This window comes from Dermacentor variabilis, chromosome 11 (genome assembly GCF_050947875.1).
Source record: "Dermacentor variabilis isolate Ectoservices chromosome 11, ASM5094787v1, whole genome shotgun sequence".
Lineage (NCBI taxonomy): Eukaryota > Metazoa > Arthropoda > Arachnida > Ixodida > Ixodidae > Dermacentor > Dermacentor variabilis.
Window position 1 is genome coordinate 61,104,414 of NC_134578.1, and position 19,535 is coordinate 61,123,948.

General features: G+C 42.1%; 1 protein-coding gene and 1 long non-coding RNA gene across 4 annotated transcripts in view; one reads left to right on the forward strand and one right to left on the reverse strand.

Annotated features, from left to right (window-relative positions):
• Positions 1–19,535, reverse strand: part of LOC142564812 (monocarboxylate transporter 12-like) — a 44,039-nt gene that overhangs the window by 4,994 nt on the left and 19,510 nt on the right. For all 3 annotated transcript variants that reach the window (XM_075675977.1, XM_075675978.1, XM_075675976.1), the window contains exon 4: positions 3,993–5,589. In XM_075675977.1, coding sequence (XP_075532092.1) covers positions 5,441–5,589 — 149 coding nt within the window. In that variant the 3' untranslated portion in view covers positions 3,993–5,440. The remainder of the gene's footprint in view (positions 1–3,992; positions 5,590–19,535) is intronic.
• Positions 487–9,691, forward strand: LOC142564814 (uncharacterized). Its single transcript, XR_012824683.1, has 3 exons — positions 487–563; positions 3,166–3,320; positions 8,387–9,691. It is a non-coding gene; the product is annotated as an uncharacterized LOC142564814 (long non-coding RNA).

Below are 19,535 nucleotides of genomic sequence, written 5' to 3' on the forward strand. Positions count from 1 at the left end.
AACTCGGCAAGAAATGGTGAAATATTAATTGTCCTGGCGCTTACGAGGAGCTGAAGAAAAAAAAAACAATCCTAATAAATTTGCTCCAGTAATGAGGCGAAAAATTTTGTCCTTCCTCTCTGTGCGCAGTGAATTTGGTACTAGTTTGTTTGTTGGAAGTATCTTCTTCAGGATTGCCTCTTCAATTTATCAATATAGTTATAAGTGTGCTTGCATAATTATTAGCTTCTCGTAGTAGACTAGAAGCCTGCGTGTTCCTTGGGGCTCTGTGCGCGTCTAAGCATTGTTCCAGCTGGCGAAAAACATGCTTTGTCAGATGTTCTGCACGTCGTACTGAAACTCAAGAAAACGCTTTGTAACCAAAAGAATACCAACATTGTACGACACTTAAAGTTCTATAACTACAGGAAACGCATTGTAATCGACGTGGACATCTGTTCTGAACACGTGCGCGTCCTTTTACAACAAAAAGCACTGTTTTTGCCTATTAAACAGTAGAGTAAGATAACTTTTTTCCATGCGCAAGAGTCGAGCTGCCTTGATTCACCAATTACTAATTCTAGGTAACTACGCACTTTCAACAGTGCGTTGAATTTGTAATTGCAAAGAAGGAATAATATTTGTTGCTAACATTAACTAGAATAGATTAATGTGAATAGTATTCTTGCCAACTTCAGCCGTTTTGTATCTATCTATCTATCTATCTATCTATCTATCTATCTATCTATCTATCTATCTATCTATCTATCTATCTATCTATCTATCTATCTATCTATCTATCTATCCATCTATCTATCTATCTATCTATCTATCTATCCATCCATCTATCTATCTATCTATCTATCCATCCATCTATCTATCTATCTATCTATCTATCCATCCATCTATCTATCTATCTATCTATCTATCTATCTATCTATCTATCTATCTATCCATCTATCTATCTATCTATCTTTCTATCTATCTATCTATCTATCTATCTATCTATCTATCTATCTATCTATCTATGTATCTATCTGTCTATAGTCTTACAACAACCCAGTGGCCCAAACCCTCTAATGGAAGGGCAACAAGTTATGTGCTCCTGGTCATGTGATATCTTAGTCTCGTCATGTCGTCGCCTTCGCGTTTAGAACCCTGACCCAGTGGCCCAAGTTGTCTAGTAGCTTTTGCCACTAGATATGGGCTAGCACAGGATATCGATACATCATTGCACTCGTGGAACGCACACCCTTACACCTATCGTGGGCCTGTTGATAAGCCGTCGTGATGGCTCAAAGGCTATGCCAATGTGCTGTAATCCACGAAGTCTCTGGCTTGATTATTTTTAGCTGCATCTCTGTGCCGAACGGAATGTGAGAAGGCTCGTTTTTAGATCTTTTGAGGGTGCGTTGAACAACCCCTGGAGGTGAACATTATTCCGAAGCACTCCTCTACGGCGTTTCGCACAGCCAACTTTACAGATTTGGAGCATGATATGCGATACTTACTTGTTGGCGTGCGTGAAACCGTGTTACATACCTACTGGTGCTATCGGTGTTTTAACTCCATATAATATAACAAAAATTACGTATTTTTTGCGTTTGTATTTGATAGGTGTAAACGACCAAACCTTATATGTGAAGGTACATTTGGTCGTCCGTAAGTCGGCAGAAGTATCATGAGATAGTGAGTGTGGCTTTGCAAATGGTTAGGCGTGGCTTTGTTTTTAAGCATGAAATGTTTTGAGATGCTGTCGTCGGCGACCTCCAAGTAACGCTGAGCCAAAACCCAGAGCCGCTATTCAGGCACTAAAACGAGAACATCCAAGCAAGTTACGAGAACAAATTGAGAAATTTACTGGGCAACCCGTGAAGACTTCTGAAAATGCGGTCTGTGGCCCCCAACCCTCCGAACAGGAGCGCATTACGTACGCTAGTTACTGCTCAGACATGCTACAAAAGATATTGCTTCCGAGTTCTTCCGAGTGTTTGCGTACACTATCACTCAAGCAGTAACTTTTAGCACGCTGAAGTTTTGTGTTTAACTTACCATTACGACGTTGAAAGGGCAGATACAGGTTACCATACCATTAATTTTCATTTTTTGGCGCTGAGACAGGGTTGCCTGTGCTCGTTTGAACGCCAGCGGTCCGTTAATTATGCGGTACGACTTTTGCGTCACCTCGAGAGATGGCGCCACGCACCCAGGCGCTTTTCTTCGTCTAGCTGGGCAGTGTACTTTGTCTCCCTGGCGTCTTTCGCTGCCTGTGGTGCCATTCGCGGCCTGTTTTCTTCTAGTTGGGCAGCGTCCATATGAACCAGTGCCCAGTATGACGTCGCGCGATGCAGTAGGATTGTCCATTGTGAACATGCACACACCCATTTTAATATTGTGGCTAGTATTATCTGCAACCAATTTGCTTTGCCGGTTGCCATTTCATGCTTACATTTACTATCGATTACGGGAGAGCCATCCATTCTTCAAGGCCTCATGCTCTGTAATTCACCGACAGGTCAGAATAATGAATAAGGAGCTCAGAACTGGAGCCATGAGGTGGCAACTGTAATGTTTTTACAGCGACACCGCCTCAAGATTCTTTCCAATATCTTATTGACGGGAAGTTAATACCAATAAAGTTAGATTATACGTCCACTTCGATCTAGAAAGAAAGTATTGGAAGTAGTAGCTCTGTCGCCTTGTTGCATATGTTGCATTGTCTCAATTGAAATTCAACTTTACTTATGACAGAGTACGGCATGTCTACTAACATTTTGTGTGTGTAGGTGCTTTTTTTCGTGGCTTGTCCAGATTTACGGTATGGAAGCGAGACGTCTATAGGTGATCACCAGCGCTGACTACTCCATGACACGGGTGACAATGGGCTGTTGTTGCATGCAAGATCGTCAATGGCAGAACCCACTTGCATAGGCCATATCATCGTCTGTGAGCAAGGTTCCTAATACGGGTGGTGTTTCTGAAAAGAAGATATGTCTATCGCGAGACCATTACCTTATGCGAGCTGTTTTTTGTAAGTGTACGCAATCGGATAGGACAGCGGAGCTCGCATAAAGAGAGTGTGGCTACGCCACAGCTGTTCTCGTGCAGCTGGTGGCGTAGCCGCACGGCACTGAGTGGCGTCGCGTTCAGAGCGAAATGTAAATCAAGGAACACTTAATAACGCAGCAGTTGTTGAAACCCCGAAGCAAGCTTCTGACGAAGGCAGTAGTCAGAGCGAAGAGCCGGCGTCGATGCCCCCGAGTGGTCACACAACTGCGCCACTGGTGGCGAGAGTGTCAGTGCCGCATACAAGAAATGCACTAGGATACAACGGAGACCATGTAAGTACACAATTCACATACAGCGAATACTTTGAAAATAATCTTGTATAGCGAAAAAATTGAACCTGCTTTAGTAAAATATTCGAAAGTCTTCCGGAGGTCTCGGGCAATGTCGAAACGCACATCAACGCCTCAGGGGTCGAGGAAACTACAGAACACCTAATGTGCTCCTGCCCATCTTTCGAAAATGAAAGACATGACATTTGGACAGCACTCAATCAGTTAGATAGAAAACTGTTCACCTTAAACAAGATCTTGGGACCATGGCTTCGCATATCGCAGCAACAAAAAGCTACAAAAGCGCTGCTGCGATATTTGAAAGCTACCGGATTGAGTCACCGCCTGTGATCGGACTGAGTGACCGGATGATATCCCCAGTGGACTTTCTCTTATTCATTTAATCGTTCATTCTCCTTTCCCTTTACCCAGTGTAGAGTAGCCAACTGGGTTCAGTCCTGGTTAACCTCCCTACCTTTCATTTGCCATTTGCTTTCTCTTTCTCTCTCTCTCTACTGCACCTGTGGCGGTGCGAGAAAGCCTCAAACGGCTTTACTGTCTATGATGCGCGATGTGCTGGGATTCCGCAAAACATTTTCCTTTAGGAAGATCTCTGGTCCCGCAGAGCATTAGAAAACGGTCAACAAAATGCGACCAATTTGATTGCATACTTACCGTACGCCATGTGACTCACGACCACGTTTATGCCAAAGAAAAGGACGCACCCTCGAAACAAGGCTGCCTTCATCATGTGTTTCAACAGCAGGTTTCACGCACGTGTAATTGCCAATGTTTTACTCGTGACCAAAAAGGCCACGTAGGTTTCGATTTTCACCGCCGCTTAGAAACTGTGAAGACACCTTCGCCGCCTATATATTTGACCAGATTGCCTTTGTTAGAAATACAATGATGATTGTTTCGTCTCAGCGGTGAGGTTGAGAATGTTAACTCACATGGTCCGCGCAGACCGCTCAATATGCGTGTTTGCATTTCTATAAATAAGATTGTTGCTGCGGAAGAATGAAACTGGTTTCTTAGAACAGATAAAGTTTTTTTTTTGGTTCGTGGAGCAGCCAACTCTACGGTAGCAGAGGGCCAGATAAGCGCGATTTGCAATTCAAAATACGCTCCGATCTCGTCTATTCACGCAATAAAAAGCGATACGCGTAGATGTGCCGTTTTCCTAGTGTTATTTTTGCAGCATTTATATTATCATATAGCTTTTCGACGGGCAGTGTTGTTCGCCCTATTGAAACTGTTATCAGTTCAGTGCCAGGTGCAAGGTGCACCTATTGTATTCGAATTGTTCTGTATGCTGTCGCGGGACTCCGCAGCCAAAGCGCCTTTTCAGATAAAATTGTGTGCCCGACGCTAATCTACGAGTAAATTCTTCAGTATAAGTTAACACAATCGACTATATTGGAGATCGCCGTTATACTTGTATGAATAGGGCGACGCAGTTGAGCCGTAAGGATCTTATTTCGAGGACCAGCGACTGCGCCCGCCGGCTCGCCGGTAATGTTGTGCTATAAGTGCTACTCGTTACCTGCATTATAAGCAGGCTTCGAACCAAACGTGCCGCGTTCCTATGCCGTAACACCGGCGTCAACGTCTCAAAGGGCGAGCTGCCGCGACGGAAGAACGAAAGAAAGCGTCACGTGATCCGCACGCCCAAGAGGCTTTGAGAGGAGCATGCGTGCTTTCGTGGGTTAGAGTGTCGGTCTACTCTACGAAAAGACCGAGGTTTGGTCATGTGTTCTTTCTCTTATAGCACAATGGGCAGATTTAATTCATTTTGGTGGTATATACGAGAAAAATGAAGGCGTGTTGAGCGTGCGCGAGAGTGACATGATGAGCCCTAGCGCGGAAGCCGGATGGCCACCTGAGTTTCTCAGAGACGTACGACAGTCAGATAAGTGGACAGCATTGCGTTTACTCGATCGTGTATGTACCCACTTGACGGCGTATTTTCACTATCTCATCTTTTGTGGTTTTTTCTGGGGTAACGTTTTCGAGTTGGCCGGCCCTTTCTCACAGGTTTTTCTCGTCTATCACGTCTGATAAAGAAGAAGCGCTGCGGTGTTTCTACATGTTTTCTTTCCTGGAGAATAGCATCACCACTTTCATTCGGTTGCTTCCGGCGTCATTTTTTTCTTCGTGGTTCGCCTCTCGTGGAAGTATGCAATGAGCCAGAGGATTGCGCTGCTCCAGGCTACGCCCGTGCTGAAATAAAACAGACCGTCGTAGCTTCCGAGCTTGTCCCTGCAATATCCTGGAAATAGTTGAAAAGAGAAAAGAGAATAATAATTTCGAGAGGTGTACATGAACTTTGTTATCAACAATTTCCCATAAAAAGCTCTGAGTAACTGTGACCTATTTAGGCACAGAATTCGCACAGAATGTGTCCAGTGTCAGAACTAAGACACTGAAGTCAAAAGAAGAGAAATACCTGGAAAGAACAGGAGTACTAAGCGAAAACAAAGAAACCTTAAGTGTGCGTCACATTAAGAACAACCTTTCAAGTCGCTTGCGGCTTGGCAGTGACTTCCCTGCGACCATAGCTCTCTATGCAGATTATATTGCTCTATGGATAAGTGGTCCTTCGCGCTTTGGTGCGCGGTTACATGCAAGCTCGCAAAGAGCTCTGAAGGTGACTTCGGATGTTGGCGTACTGATATTACCTGGTAAGTCGGCTGCAATTGCAAATCATCCTAAACAACGAGCTCATCGACTAATGAGCTGACTGTACCTTGATGAGACGCCGATAAGTGGCCGCCTTGACTGCTAGAGGAGCTGGCCCCGACCAAACAGCAGCTCTGCCGGTGTACCAGTTATCTGTACTCTTAGGCATGATGTATGTGTTACTAGTTTTGAATGTGACACCTAGTTTTATGACCCAAGTGAAAGAAGATCACCGCGTTGCCATTCAAATATTGCTTGGACTCTCGTAAGACGCAATCTGTTGCATTACTGAATGAAGCGCATCAGTTACCCTTGAGGCTTCAAGCAGGCCCGAGAGCTTTATATCAGAATTAGCGTCTGCACCACTCATTTAATGGTCAATCGCTCCCTTGATTGACTGATTCACCGCCCGTTTACTAGCATGGGGAAGATGGCGGCATCAATTATGAGCATAGCTGGCATTTTTGAAAATACTGCTTCTCTTACGCCTCCTCCTCCGATAGATATGACTAAAGCACGTACTCGACATTTTTTTCACAATGCATGACTTACATAAAGAGTCAGATATGCCTAGTTCAACAATATTCCAATTAGCTCATTTGTACATGTTGGAAAGATTTCAAGGTTATGTTCAAGCACACACATATTCATCTGTACATAGCGATGGTCAAGGCGCCGCTGCAAATTTTTTTCTGCCCATCTAATCAAGTACGACGCGAATTTCACACACTCCATCGAGACTTGTCAACAACTGTGGAGCTACCCGGGAATAATGTTGCGCTTAAATATGTGCAAGAGGAGTTGATCGCATCGAACATTGCCACCCTTACGGACTCCTGCCCTGTGCTTAGGAGATTGCAACGCAGTCAAATTGATTGTCTAGTGGTGCGTGGCATTACTGATTCTTCCAAAACAATTGCATCAGATGGAATATCTCTCGTTGCCGAAAGGATACCTTCGCACGTAGGGATCGCCGGAAATGAAGAGACTATTAAGCTGGCTTCAACTTGCGCTCATAACGACTCTGTCTGCTCTGAAATTCTGTGCAAGCTTCATGGCACTCTTGTGCTGATTCATCGCCGCATACTCAAGCAGCATCCAGACCGGTGCGTCGAAAATAGACCGTTCGCGCCCCATGTTCGCGGTCGAGGCTAGCCTCGTCGCGCTAGATCACAATTACTCAAGCTAATGGTTGGTTGTGTGAACCTGTTCGAACGTTTATGCCGAGAAGGGCCTATGACAAGTCCGTCGAGCACGTCTTGCAGTTGCTGCGAGACACTTCAGAACCTTATATTTGAAGGTCCCCCTTTCATTGCGCAGCACACGTAGCTAGTGAGGGACTATCATCTCCTTGGCGTGCGGTGAGCAACACTTGATGAACATTTGTACCCAAGCGGTCGTGCGTCTCGACGCTATCAAGCTCTTCGTGCTCTACTTTTGTAGAATGAACTAACTTACGTTCATGAATGTAGCCTATTTGTCTTTTTTAAATGCCTGAGATGGCGTCCTATTTTAACATTCTGTTGGAATGTGGCATGCAGTGACCGGTCCTATGGTGGGCGACCTGTGCTGTGTGTGTTTTACTTTATTCTTCAAGACTTGTCATTTATATTTCTTTCCCCTTTCGTTCCCTCCTCCATATTCTAATTTATGCGTTTTTGTCTCATCCTTTCTGAAGACTAGGCGAGCGTTGCGCCCCTTCAGGTGACAGTCACCGGCCTGCTCCTCACTTTGCTTTTCTGCCATGTGTATATATGCTTTCAAATAAAAATAATGATAATAATATATTTTGCGAATGTTCTACAAGCACTGAAAACCGTCTTTCAAGTTGTTCAGGTTCTTGAAATTTCATTGCTCAGAGTCAAGAAATGACATTGAAAGAATATTGGAGAATTGTTAAAACTGACTGAGGAAGTTGTTGACAAGTGTTGATAATTGGCCGGCGACATTAGGCCGAAACACCATTGGGGCTTTTGAATTTGAAAGATCGTTGGTGTGTTGTTGAAAATGTATTGTATTTCAATGTTGAAAGCCCGTTGAAGCGTTGTTGAAGATGTGTTGAGTCTCAAATTGAAAGCCCATTGAGGTATTATTGAAATGTGTTGTCTGTTACTATTGACAGCCCATTGAAGCATTGTTGCAGATCTGTTGAGTGTAAACATTGAAAGTCCTTTGAAATATTGTTGCAGCAGTGTTGGACGTTAACACTAATTATGTTGAAAGCTCTTCATGTCCCAGTCTGCAATTTAGCAGTGTTTAAAACTGCGCTTCTCTTAATATACTGATCAGCTGTGTTTGTTCTATATAATTATCTTTTTTGCCACGTTAGTATGTTTGCTGCAATAAGAAGGGGGTAACATTTAAATACAGGGGCTTTTTTATTGCAGGCTTCCGTCACCCTGGGCTCAAAAGTATGCTCCTAGATTAGCCTGTAAACACCATATCGTAAAGCACTAGCAGTACTGTCATGCCACTTTTTCTACTGTCACAGTGAATGGTCCTTCACGGAATGAAGAGTGCTGAACTTAAACAGACCAAAACCATTTTTCAAGATGAAGTGTTTATTTTTAACCAATCCTCTGTTTAAATGTACAACCATTTGTAGTTTGAGAAGGTCAGAAACTTCTTAAAACTATCGCAAAGAACAAACTTCCCACAGCTTGACATCATAATAAAATTGAATATTCACAGATGCAGTCTGTATGACCCTCAAGTGAACACATTTTCCAAAAGAAATAAATCTTAAATAAAGAGATACCTAAATATATAAATGTAGAAGCAGACTTATACGACTGTAAATAAAAACAGCCTAAAAAAGGTACTTGCTTTCTCTATTAGGTATCCAGTGGTACTATAACCATGGAACGATTCGCTTGAGCCCCCTGCACTCACTGAGACACGGATATGCAGGGTGATTATCTTAGGTTTCACGAAATTTATTCAAGAATGGCTGTTGCAGCTAACATAATTCTTGATACACAATTCCAAATGTTACTTGTATGAGAAATCAAGGTGTCTATTCAGCTAATTATCAAAAGCTCACTTCCTAACAAATTTCTTACCAAGTGTAGCCGGTAATTTTGCAAGGAGTGTGCACTTACAACAAATTTCCAGAATTACACCAGTAACGAGACAGATGTCATCATACTGGCTGTGGAAATGCACTGCTGTTGCACTAACTTTCTCTAACAAAATGCACTGTTATGCATTGAAGCACAAAAGTAACTGGAATGCACATGTATTTCGCCTCACATTTATGGATGAATCTCGGAGCTGGTGTGATCCTGCAAATTCATTTCAAGCGAATACGCCTTTCGAACTCTCTGGCTACACTTTGTAAACTGCAATATGTGCTTGAATGTTAAAAGTGAATAAGAAATTTTTAAGAATCAGTTGAATATGTTTCCGCTTCTTCTGCTAGTAGTGTCCACCTTTGAATAATCCAGCTGAAGAACAGGAATTATGGTACCTGGCACCGCCAACTTAAAAAAATCTGTAAAACTGAGAATGGATCACTTAGTACAATCCTTATTTGTTGGTTGAATGATGTGTGCCTATTTCTGTAAACCTTGTCTACTTTTGAAACATGGCAATCGCAATAAATGGTGCTATGGGAGCAGTTTATTATGCTGTATTGCTTTTGCATGATCCAGTTGTGTTTTCTGCCATGATAACATTCCTGCGCAGGTCATTCCATATAAAGTGACTTATTCATATTAGCTGGTTCAGATTTTGTTATATACAAAAAGCTGTTATTAGTGACGTGCTCGGGTACTACAAGATTATTCCTTTTGTGAGTTCCATTTCAATTTTATTCACTGCAACAAAAAATAACGAAAGGATTCACAAAAAAATCTGGTTTTATGCATGCATGAAAGGCACATCACTATCATTACCAGAGAATTTCGTTGCACTTTAAAGTTAAGCCAAATTGCACCTATTATTTCTTACTGATGTATTTTAGGTAGCAAAACACGCCATTTTTATGAAGTTATGTAAAATTCAGTTTTTATTGAATAACTCTGACAATGGCATATATGGACTTCCAGGTGTGTCATTCCATGCTGAATCGACCAGCGTTTTTCGACACCGCAGATATAGCTGAAAACATTGGCACATATTTGCTGTAGTTAAAGACCACTTCCCCACTTTTGTTTATTTTTGCGAAAAATTTTGCAGCATTTTGGTGATGGTGTAGTCTTCCTGCTCAGCTGAGCTAGAGGACATCAATCAACATTGTTTTTCAAACGCACATTGTATTGATCGAGGCCTTCAAATGCTGTGCATGGAAATAGGATGAAGTGATGCAACTGCCAAAATAGCCAATTTTTCAAATATTTGAATATTTGGAGTGCTTTTGGCACTGGCAAAATTAAGTAAAATTGCAATGCACTAATTTTTTAATAAAGAGAAATTGAGAAGACAGAAATTAAATACAGAGTGGTAGCCCAGGTGACATAGTGTAGCAGCAGAAGACCTGCCGCTCTGAAGGTTCGCCTGATTGCCTGTAAAGAGAGTGTGCCTGTAAAGAGACTGTAAATTTCTAATCTTTTGCAAGAAGCTTCATGATCACGGTAAAACCAGCTTTGGTAGCTGGCAAAAATGCGTGATACATTATTAGATGGCTCTACATGTCTTCCATGAATGTCTGAATTTAAAAAGAAGGCATCTTTTTAAATGCGAGAAATGAACTTCATTTTTAAATTTTTGTCAGTAGTGGCTTTTCTTGGGTGTGCATCTGCGGGAATGCAGACGACAAAGCTGTGTTCGTCTGCAACACAGGTGACAGAGAAGTGGTGTTGGCGTCTGCATTTTATTGACAAGACACGCACGCTCTAACGCAACGAGGCTTGTGCTTGGTGGGCGCTGAGTAAACTATACATCTATTGCACATAAGATATTGATATGTGTTAATTTCTTGAGGGAGTCCTGCAGTGCGAAAATGTGTTTCATGCGGTTTTCAAAAAGAAATATCTGCTATTACGTAGACAGTAAAGCCACAAAGAGAGCAGATATTTTCATGCGAAACATTTTAAAGGACATCACGCACTCCAATGCAATGCGAAATACAGGGAGCATGACACATTGTTCCCTGCTGCCTGGAACCCAATGACGATGTAAGTAGAAAACAGCTTCATAATTAAAACTGAAAACCTACATGAGTGTGAACAAATTCTTACGGTGTTGCATGTTACCACGGTTTCAGAGCTGGAACACGCTCATCTATTAGTCATCTGTGCCGTGTTCATTCTAATGTGGTCAATGTCTTTGGCGACCACTTTTCACGTTAATGTTAGAAAAGTACGAGTCGTGACTGTGGCGCTTGATGTCCCCTGCCTTTGTAATGATAAAAAAGGCATTCAGTTTGCTGACAAGTGTTTGATGAAGAAATTGCGGCCACTGACCAAGTCAAGGTGAAAAAACACAAAGAGACGTTTCGGGACAAGTGTTTAGCCACAAGTGTTTGTGGCTAATTATGTTACCAATCTTCCCTTTTATAATAGCAATCTTTCCTTGTTAGGTGAGAAGGCTTCATATATTTATGCTGTATGTGTGATCCACAAATGAGCATGACAATATATAATTTATTGCACTTACAGAATAATACCTTTTCATAACTTGTCACATAGCAGACATGTAGGGCTATGTAATTATGCGTGACATATACTTTTGCGCCGGCCACCAAAACCAATTTGTTCCTCTTCAACACGAAGCTTATTGCGAAACATTCGAACTTTAAAGCTTGTTTTAGGTGATCGACTCCAAGGCTTCAAATATTTTGCAGCTATCACAAGTCAGGCTGTGGTTCTACATTTATTTTGTGCCTTCCGTATTTCCCTGCGCTCGAAGAAACTAATTCAAACTTTGCAATCTTGGAAGTCACACCACATCAGTGTCTTCACATGAACAACATCTCGATATCTGGATCATACAAGTTCCCTTTAAAAAAAGAAACCTGAATCAGTGCCTTTTAGTTACAATAAATATTTGCGAAAATTCTAGAAACTTTCTGTGAAGGAAAATAAATAGGAGAAAGAGTTCGGAGCTTGAACAAACACATCTAAATTTTTTGAACTATATCTGTTAAGGATAAAAAAATGGTGACTCGTTGCCCTTAAATGACTCAGCTGTATACGTAAAAGCATATCTTTTGCAAAAATTTTCTCATTATACTACTTTGAATATCAAGCAAACTTGAAATGGTTGGCCATTTTGGAACACTTCTTTACAAAAGTGAGTTGTTTGGCGTGAAATGACTGAAGAGACATCAAAAATAAAATAGTAAGGAAGCACTATACGCTTGCTCAAACTATATAAAAAGCTAACATAAAAATGTAGTAAAATATAACGAAGCGCAACCCTTGTGTTCTCGATTGAGCAATCCAACGTGGGTTTCTCAGGAGACTAGCATAATCAACATAAATACATTTAATATAAAAATGTCAATACATATAAAGGCATAACATTTGTACGCTCTTTTAAGAAATCCGAATTGGGCTCCGCAGGAGAGCAACATAAACATAAACGAACGCCGAGAGTTACAAAAGCACAACGCTTGTGTTTTGGTATGAGCTGTCCGAATTGAGCTCTTCAGAGGCTTTTGGTCCCATGCGAGAAGCGAGGCCAGAGTTATTTACATAGGTCATGTTGGTACTAGGACATTTGCGGCTCATGAAGCCTGAAAAAACAAGAAAAAGCCAGAACAAGTTTCAAAAACAACTTCCACAAGCAAGAGTGTGGCATACAGTATGCCCACGTTATAATGAAATCGGATGATGTATTGGTCTTGCTTTATTCCAACTTTCTGTGGTTACAGCTTCACAGCTTGACCGTTTAAATTTATTTAATGTGGCACAGAACTCCTCTAAGTATCAACTGCAGAAAAGGGCAAAGAGGAACAACGCACTGTAGCGAAATAGCTTTGTGAATATCCTCAATTTCGACGATGTCAACTTCGTTTGCTTTGAAAAAAAAATGTTGAAAAAAATTTCACGTCGTTCCTAAAGAAACGTAAACTACTGACAATTAAAATTATTTCTTCCAACTTTCATAATTTTTTTAATGCGAGGATAAATGTCTCAGGGCATACACGGGTATGGGATGGGGGTGAATAAGGGTGATTAAATGAATGAAAATAGATTTGCTGACCTAATGAAGTCCAAGAGGGATCGATAATGCGGTCCCTGCGTCCAAGCAGTGTAATCGCTCAGATTATGCGGCGAGAGTCCCACTGCTGCGAGGTGCCGCAGCCTCGTCGGTTTCAGTGCAGGGCAAACCCCCAGCAGGTGGTCGATATCGGCTTCAACATTTCGCGACTTGCAGAGGGGACACTCAGGACGAGGATATAGCTGGCGAAAGCGCGGCCACTTCCTAGTCACGGCTGGAGTGAGGGCTACCTCGACCCGGATCCTCCGAAGCGCAACCTCCTCTGCACGGGTAAGACCGCGGGGGAGGTTTGCCGCACACGGAGGTATGAGAGCACGAGTGCGGCGCCGGAGGTGCTCCTTTCTAGTTAAAAGGAGGGTGGCATCATCTAGGTGAAAGAGTTGAGGCAGTGACGATGGAGAGGTCGCTAGACGGGTCGCAGAATCCGCACGGCTTTGGAAGCTTAGAAGGTCGCGTGGGATCCACTCGACAGATATTGACTGCGGGATGCGTGCCGCCAGAAGATGGATCTGTTGGCATATGTACATATGTGCAGCACTTTACTGTCCATTCCATGCTTCAAATACAATACTGTCATGTCAATAGAATTGAGTGTGGCTTCATTCGAAGTTAGGTTTCAAGAGTTTACACGCAATTGGAGTCAACTTCTGACCTTACAATGGCTTAGGACTCTCTACTTTAATAAAAATACCGCTTAGAGGCGAAGTGTGTTTTCTGCCTCAACGACTGAACGACTCTTACAATGAGGATTCCCCGTAGTTGTGCACCAAGCTGGTTACCATGGCGCATGCAGAATGTGACATATACGAAGAAAGGCTCAGTCTTCTAAGAGCCATACGCCAGAGGGCTGACTTTTTTAACCCTTTGAGGTTCACTGCCGTACATCTTGTGGCTGTGATGGAAGATTTTGAAAAAAAATGTGCCTTTTCTGAACAAAATGTTGTGTAGCACCACACTGGAGTTGCTAAAACCTTCTGGGACTTCTAGAAAATGTTCTTATTGTGCTGACACCCGTTGGGTTTATCCAAAACTCATTTTTGACTGAGCACCGTGGTGTCTGTCATTGCCGTAGCTTGGGAGTGTTGCCACTTCACATAGTTCACTATAAAACAAGGTTTCGTAAGTTTCATTACAGAAAAAATTATGCTGCTTTATCCTGCACAGAAGAATAAAACATGTAAAACTGCAAATACTAAGAGGGTTTTGTCGCTTTATTGTCACCTAAAATGTTATTTATAAGTTTTTTTGAAAAGTCACTCTGAAGAACCTAAATCTGGAATAAAAATATTAAGGATGTGCGAATAGGGATTTTTGAGACAGAAACGAATAATGCCAGTAGCAGATCGAATATTGGTTAGCTTCTGAAAAATGAACAGCGGATATCACAATTATTGCAAAAGGATGTTCATATCCTAGTATTCTTAAAGTTAGCATGTTTCTGTCATTGCATACTGCGCTATGAAGAGCTGTTAATTAAGAGCGAAAATTGAGCAGCAAGAAGTTTCTTCCTATGCACAGGACTCTTTAGTAAGCATGAATGATTGCTGTACAGCTTCTAAAGTACAACTACTAAAGTAATGTAGCCTAGTCTGCTATTCGTATAAGTTCTCATATGGTATATCTATACTACGTTCGTGGAGGCAAAAATTTTCCATACATTGGCTCAAATTTTATGTTTCATTGGTGTTTTGAAGTATTCGAATAATGGTCGCATTTACTAATAGTGACCATTCAAGGACCAAATCGAATAGGACACTATCCAATTCGAAAGTTTGGAGTATTTGCACAGCAGTAAGAATATGGAACTCCTTTATTGGAGAGAGGCATATTTCCCCATAATGTGATCGTCAACGGGATAAACAGGAGCGATGGGAAAGCCCATTCATCGTTTTGATAAATTCAAGCCCATAATCGACTTGGCAATAGTTCATAATGACCCTGTAAACAGGCAGGTGAAATAAGGAAGCAGGAAACAATTCCAACAATTTCAGATTGGGAATAGTGGACATGTCCGATGGTCTCTCAGAACCTTTTTACATTTAAGCATTTGGGGAAAAGCCAAATAAATATTTTTTTCATATTTTAGAATAGAAAGTGATAAAGCGCATGCTAATAAATAGGTTAGGTCTTAGAATGAGTAAGCGTTCAACTAAGATAGCACTGTTGACTGTGATGCTGGCAACTCTATTCCTGTTGTTTCTTTGATCGAGGCAGCCAAAAGAAAATTGCCACACTGCTGATGTTCCCTACGCTGAAAGGCTATTGTCTGGCATCACACGGACCTCCTTCAAGATAGGAGCAACTTTAATTCAACGTAGTCTGTTAAAGTTGGTGAAACTTCTGTTTCACGCTACAGAACCAGGAGAGTTGTTTTGATTGCTGAAATTTGGTGAACGTGCTGCTCCTCGAGCTGACCAGTAACCACACTTGAGCATAGCTTCTCTGCAATTTGTGTATCAGAATAACACTTTCAGGCTACTTAAACATGTCCATCATGCCACTAGATTTGGAGCGTGCTTCACAGACAACTATTTATTGCAATGACAGCCAAGTAGCACTGCTAATGCGCAAATGCAGCTCATTTCATCTAGTGGAGCCTTCAGAAACTTCTAGCAATGAAGGCAGCTTTTAAATTTTAGAAGCCTTTGAGTATGGTGGTATTAGCTGTTAAGATCATATGAACAGTCATTCCAAATGGTAGGCTATTGTAGCACACAACTGCACAGATGGGCTACTTGAATGTCGTTTGTTAGGCCAGTGGCAAGTTGCTATTTTTAGACACAAAATCTGAGTGAAAAAATGCAATGGGAAACGATAAGTACTTGCCTATAACAGCGTTCACCCTGGTGGGGTCAAGAACCTCTTTTGACACTTCGTGCTATTGCCAAAGAACAAATGGCCCATGAGCTCCTCCTTTGTGAACATATGGTGAACCATATGGTGAGGCCATCGCAAGCTGTGCCAAAAAAACCTTCTCAATGTGCACTCCTCCAACCTATGTGAACCTGCATGTTTAAGTAAATGTTAGCAACGGAGTTTTAAGCCTTTCAAGCACATTTACACAAGAGCCCTACTGCAAATAAATGACAACAGTAGCTGTAGCAGATCTGGAATGCTAAACTTACTTTACTTCTTACAAGCTTCTTGTGCTGTCTGGATGCCACGTGTTTCAGAAAAACAAGGATTTATCCAGCCCGAACAATAAAAATAATGAGTAAACCAAAGTGTCCAAAACACCTAGTATTACTTGATGTGATTAGCATTCTGAGGATGCTTCGTATTTCCGGGTGTTTGTCTCTAGTTTACCCCCCATTTGTGTCAATGGGTAGCCCATGGTCAAAAGGGAGGATATTAGGCTGCTATGTTGAAAGAAGAGGGTTCATAATCTATATTCGGAATAGCCTGCCTCACTGGGTATGTAAACCTAGGCATGGGCTACTTTTCAATGAATCTCTTTTACGTCATTTTGGGCAACTGCTGCTGCTTTTGTTGGCAAGCAGCATTAGAAGCTCGAAGAGGGACATGACTGTTGATCGTTGCTAAGAATACCACTGCACATCAGGTTCGATTGCTGTGCTCCAAAAGTTACATGCAAGATTCCACTCTGCTGTATGAAATGTACATAAGCCACAAAGGCAGTATGTGCCAACCACCACCTCATCAAATAAATTAATCAACTTGCCAAGCACAAATTAAATTAAATCATGGGGTTTTACGTGCCAAGACCACTTTCTGATTATGAGGCACGCCGCAGTGGAGGACTCCGGAAATTTCGACCACCTGGTGTTCTTTAAAGTGCACCTAAATCTAAGCACACGGGTGTTTTCGCATTTCGCCCCCATCGAAATGCGACCGCCGTGGCCGGGATTCGATCCCACGACCTCGTGCTCAGCAGCCCAACACAATAGCCACTAAGCAACCACGGCGGATCTTGCGAAGCACAGGCTGCACAAGATCACGGAGTGAAATCAGGAGTTTGTGGACAGACAGTTAAAGTCCACGTCAGGGACCTCTAGGGAGACTCAGTTATTTCCTCGACATGCATCATCGTGCCCTCACAGAACGTATTACAATTCTGTTTCGTTAGTGCCACCGTTACAAGAATAGTCACCATGTATCACCACTAATTCAAATATAAGTAAACATTTGTATCTACTGCTCATTAAATACGTTGATACAATACCTTGAGCATAACATTTTACAAAGATAATGAATGCTACAGCCTACAAGAGCACAAAACTGAAATCAAGTAATTAAATTCTGACGGTTTACGTGTCAAAACGACAATCTGATCTTGAGGCACACCATAGTCAGGAACACCGGATTAATTTTGACCACCTCGGCCTGCACAATACACGGGTACTTTTGAATTTCGCCTCCATCAGAATGAGGTTGTTTGATCCTGTGACCTCGTGCTTAGCTGCGCTGTGACAACGCCCCTAAGAAACCACGGCAGGAAAGCACCAAAGAGAAAAATAATTGCAGAGATATCTGCAAATGACCTTCCTACACTTCAAGAAATGCACTCGTACCGTGACAAGAGGCTCAGTAAACTGTAAAATGAGCAAGAGGAAAGATCGGTGGCAGTGCTGCCTTGAAGTAGCCGCACTAACTTGCTGTGAAGTCATGGAAATTGATAGTGTCTCCTCAGGGGTAGCAATTTTTTTTACAAATAAAGACGCTTTTCATTGTATTCCAAAAAAGCCCAAAACCCAAATTAAAAGCGTCAGGAGCTTTTACTGAACAAAATGACCCAAGTTTGTAAAGATACTTAAAATGTACGATGTGACAGTGAGGTATCAGCACGAAGATTTCGGGGCGCAACCCAGAAAATGTAACTACGAGCTTTATTTTCTCTAATATTCAAACAACTACCAAAAAACTAGCAGAAGTACATATGCAAAACAATGCTTTTTATTTTAAATTGATGTATGGTGTCATTAGTGTCCCTTTAACACAAAAGAACGATTGCATTTGGCTGCCTAATAGGATAACATGCATCACTGGTTCTCATTAAGGTAGGATTGTCAGTACAGCAGAGGGCACGCACTGGATGCTCCAGAGGGGAGCTCGGTCACCTTCCCTCAACCTCCCAATGTCCAATTGTTTTATAAGCAGTGATGCAATTTCTGAATCTTAAAGAGACACAATACCAAGGATATACATGCCGCACTGGCTACAGTATGTGTTGACCGGCACTGCAGATCGTCCAGCTCGGCATCCATCTTTTTGAAATTTGCCCGTTGAAATGCAGAATGCTTCAATCACTACTCGTTCTTCAACCAATTTTGTTAATGGGTGCTGCTGTTTTGGTTTGATACCCCTAGCAGTGCACTGCTGTATGACATAGGCCGTAATAGCTGTATTCTGGTAAAACTAGAAAGATGTGCACTCATGTAGACTACTGAAGTGAACACCGCGTTTCTGAATGTCCCTGTTATATCGGGCATATACCCTTCCCAAGGCACATTCTACATTTAATATGTTCACAAGTGAACACTGAAGACCCGCCGTGGTTGCTCAGTGGCTATGGTGTTGGGCTGCTGAGCACGAGGTCGCGGGATCGAATCCCGGCCACGGCGGCCGCATTTCGATGGGGGCGAAATGCGAAAACACCCGTGTGCTTAGATTTAGGCGCACGTTAAAGAACCCCAGGTGGTCAAAATTTCCGGAGTCCTCCACTACGGCGTGCCTCATAATCAGAAAGTGGTTTTGGCACGTAAAACCCCAAATATTATTATTAGTGAACACTGAAATTCGAGATCAGTCCCGGTGCTGTTGCAAGGACTTTTATCTGAGTGCTTAAAGGCACTAAGTCTGCTACTGCAGGCACTGTGGACCAATTTATCATTGCAGGAAATGCTTGCAGTTGCATCAGCAGTGTTCTTTTTTTCTGCTTCCTGCAATACATTTTCATAGCATCACTGCATTTGATTATGGTGACGCTACAGAATGAATGGCAAAAGAATTCACCTTTTGCGTTCCAGCTGGGATGTCTCCCAGCTCATTTTGAATCTGAAAAAAGATGTCAGTGTTAAAACGTAAAGCGGCAATGGATCAAAAGCAACAACGAAAAGAGCTACATGGATCATTAGGCTGACATAAATGGACGGATATAAATGACTGATAGAAAACAATAAAGGGGGGGCTGCTCTTGCCAATGACAGTGTGCGCTGGTTAAATAAATTATTTCGCATTCCTCTGCTTATGTTAAAAATTATTTGTGCTCATTTACTTAACTGTAATGGCCCCATCTTAAAGGCAGATCCTTCATTTAAAACCACAGTGTTGCATTCTTTTGCTCCACGTCTACGTGATGCTACTAAAGTTTTGCTTAATCTCAAAGAATGTATTTCAGAGAACTGCTCC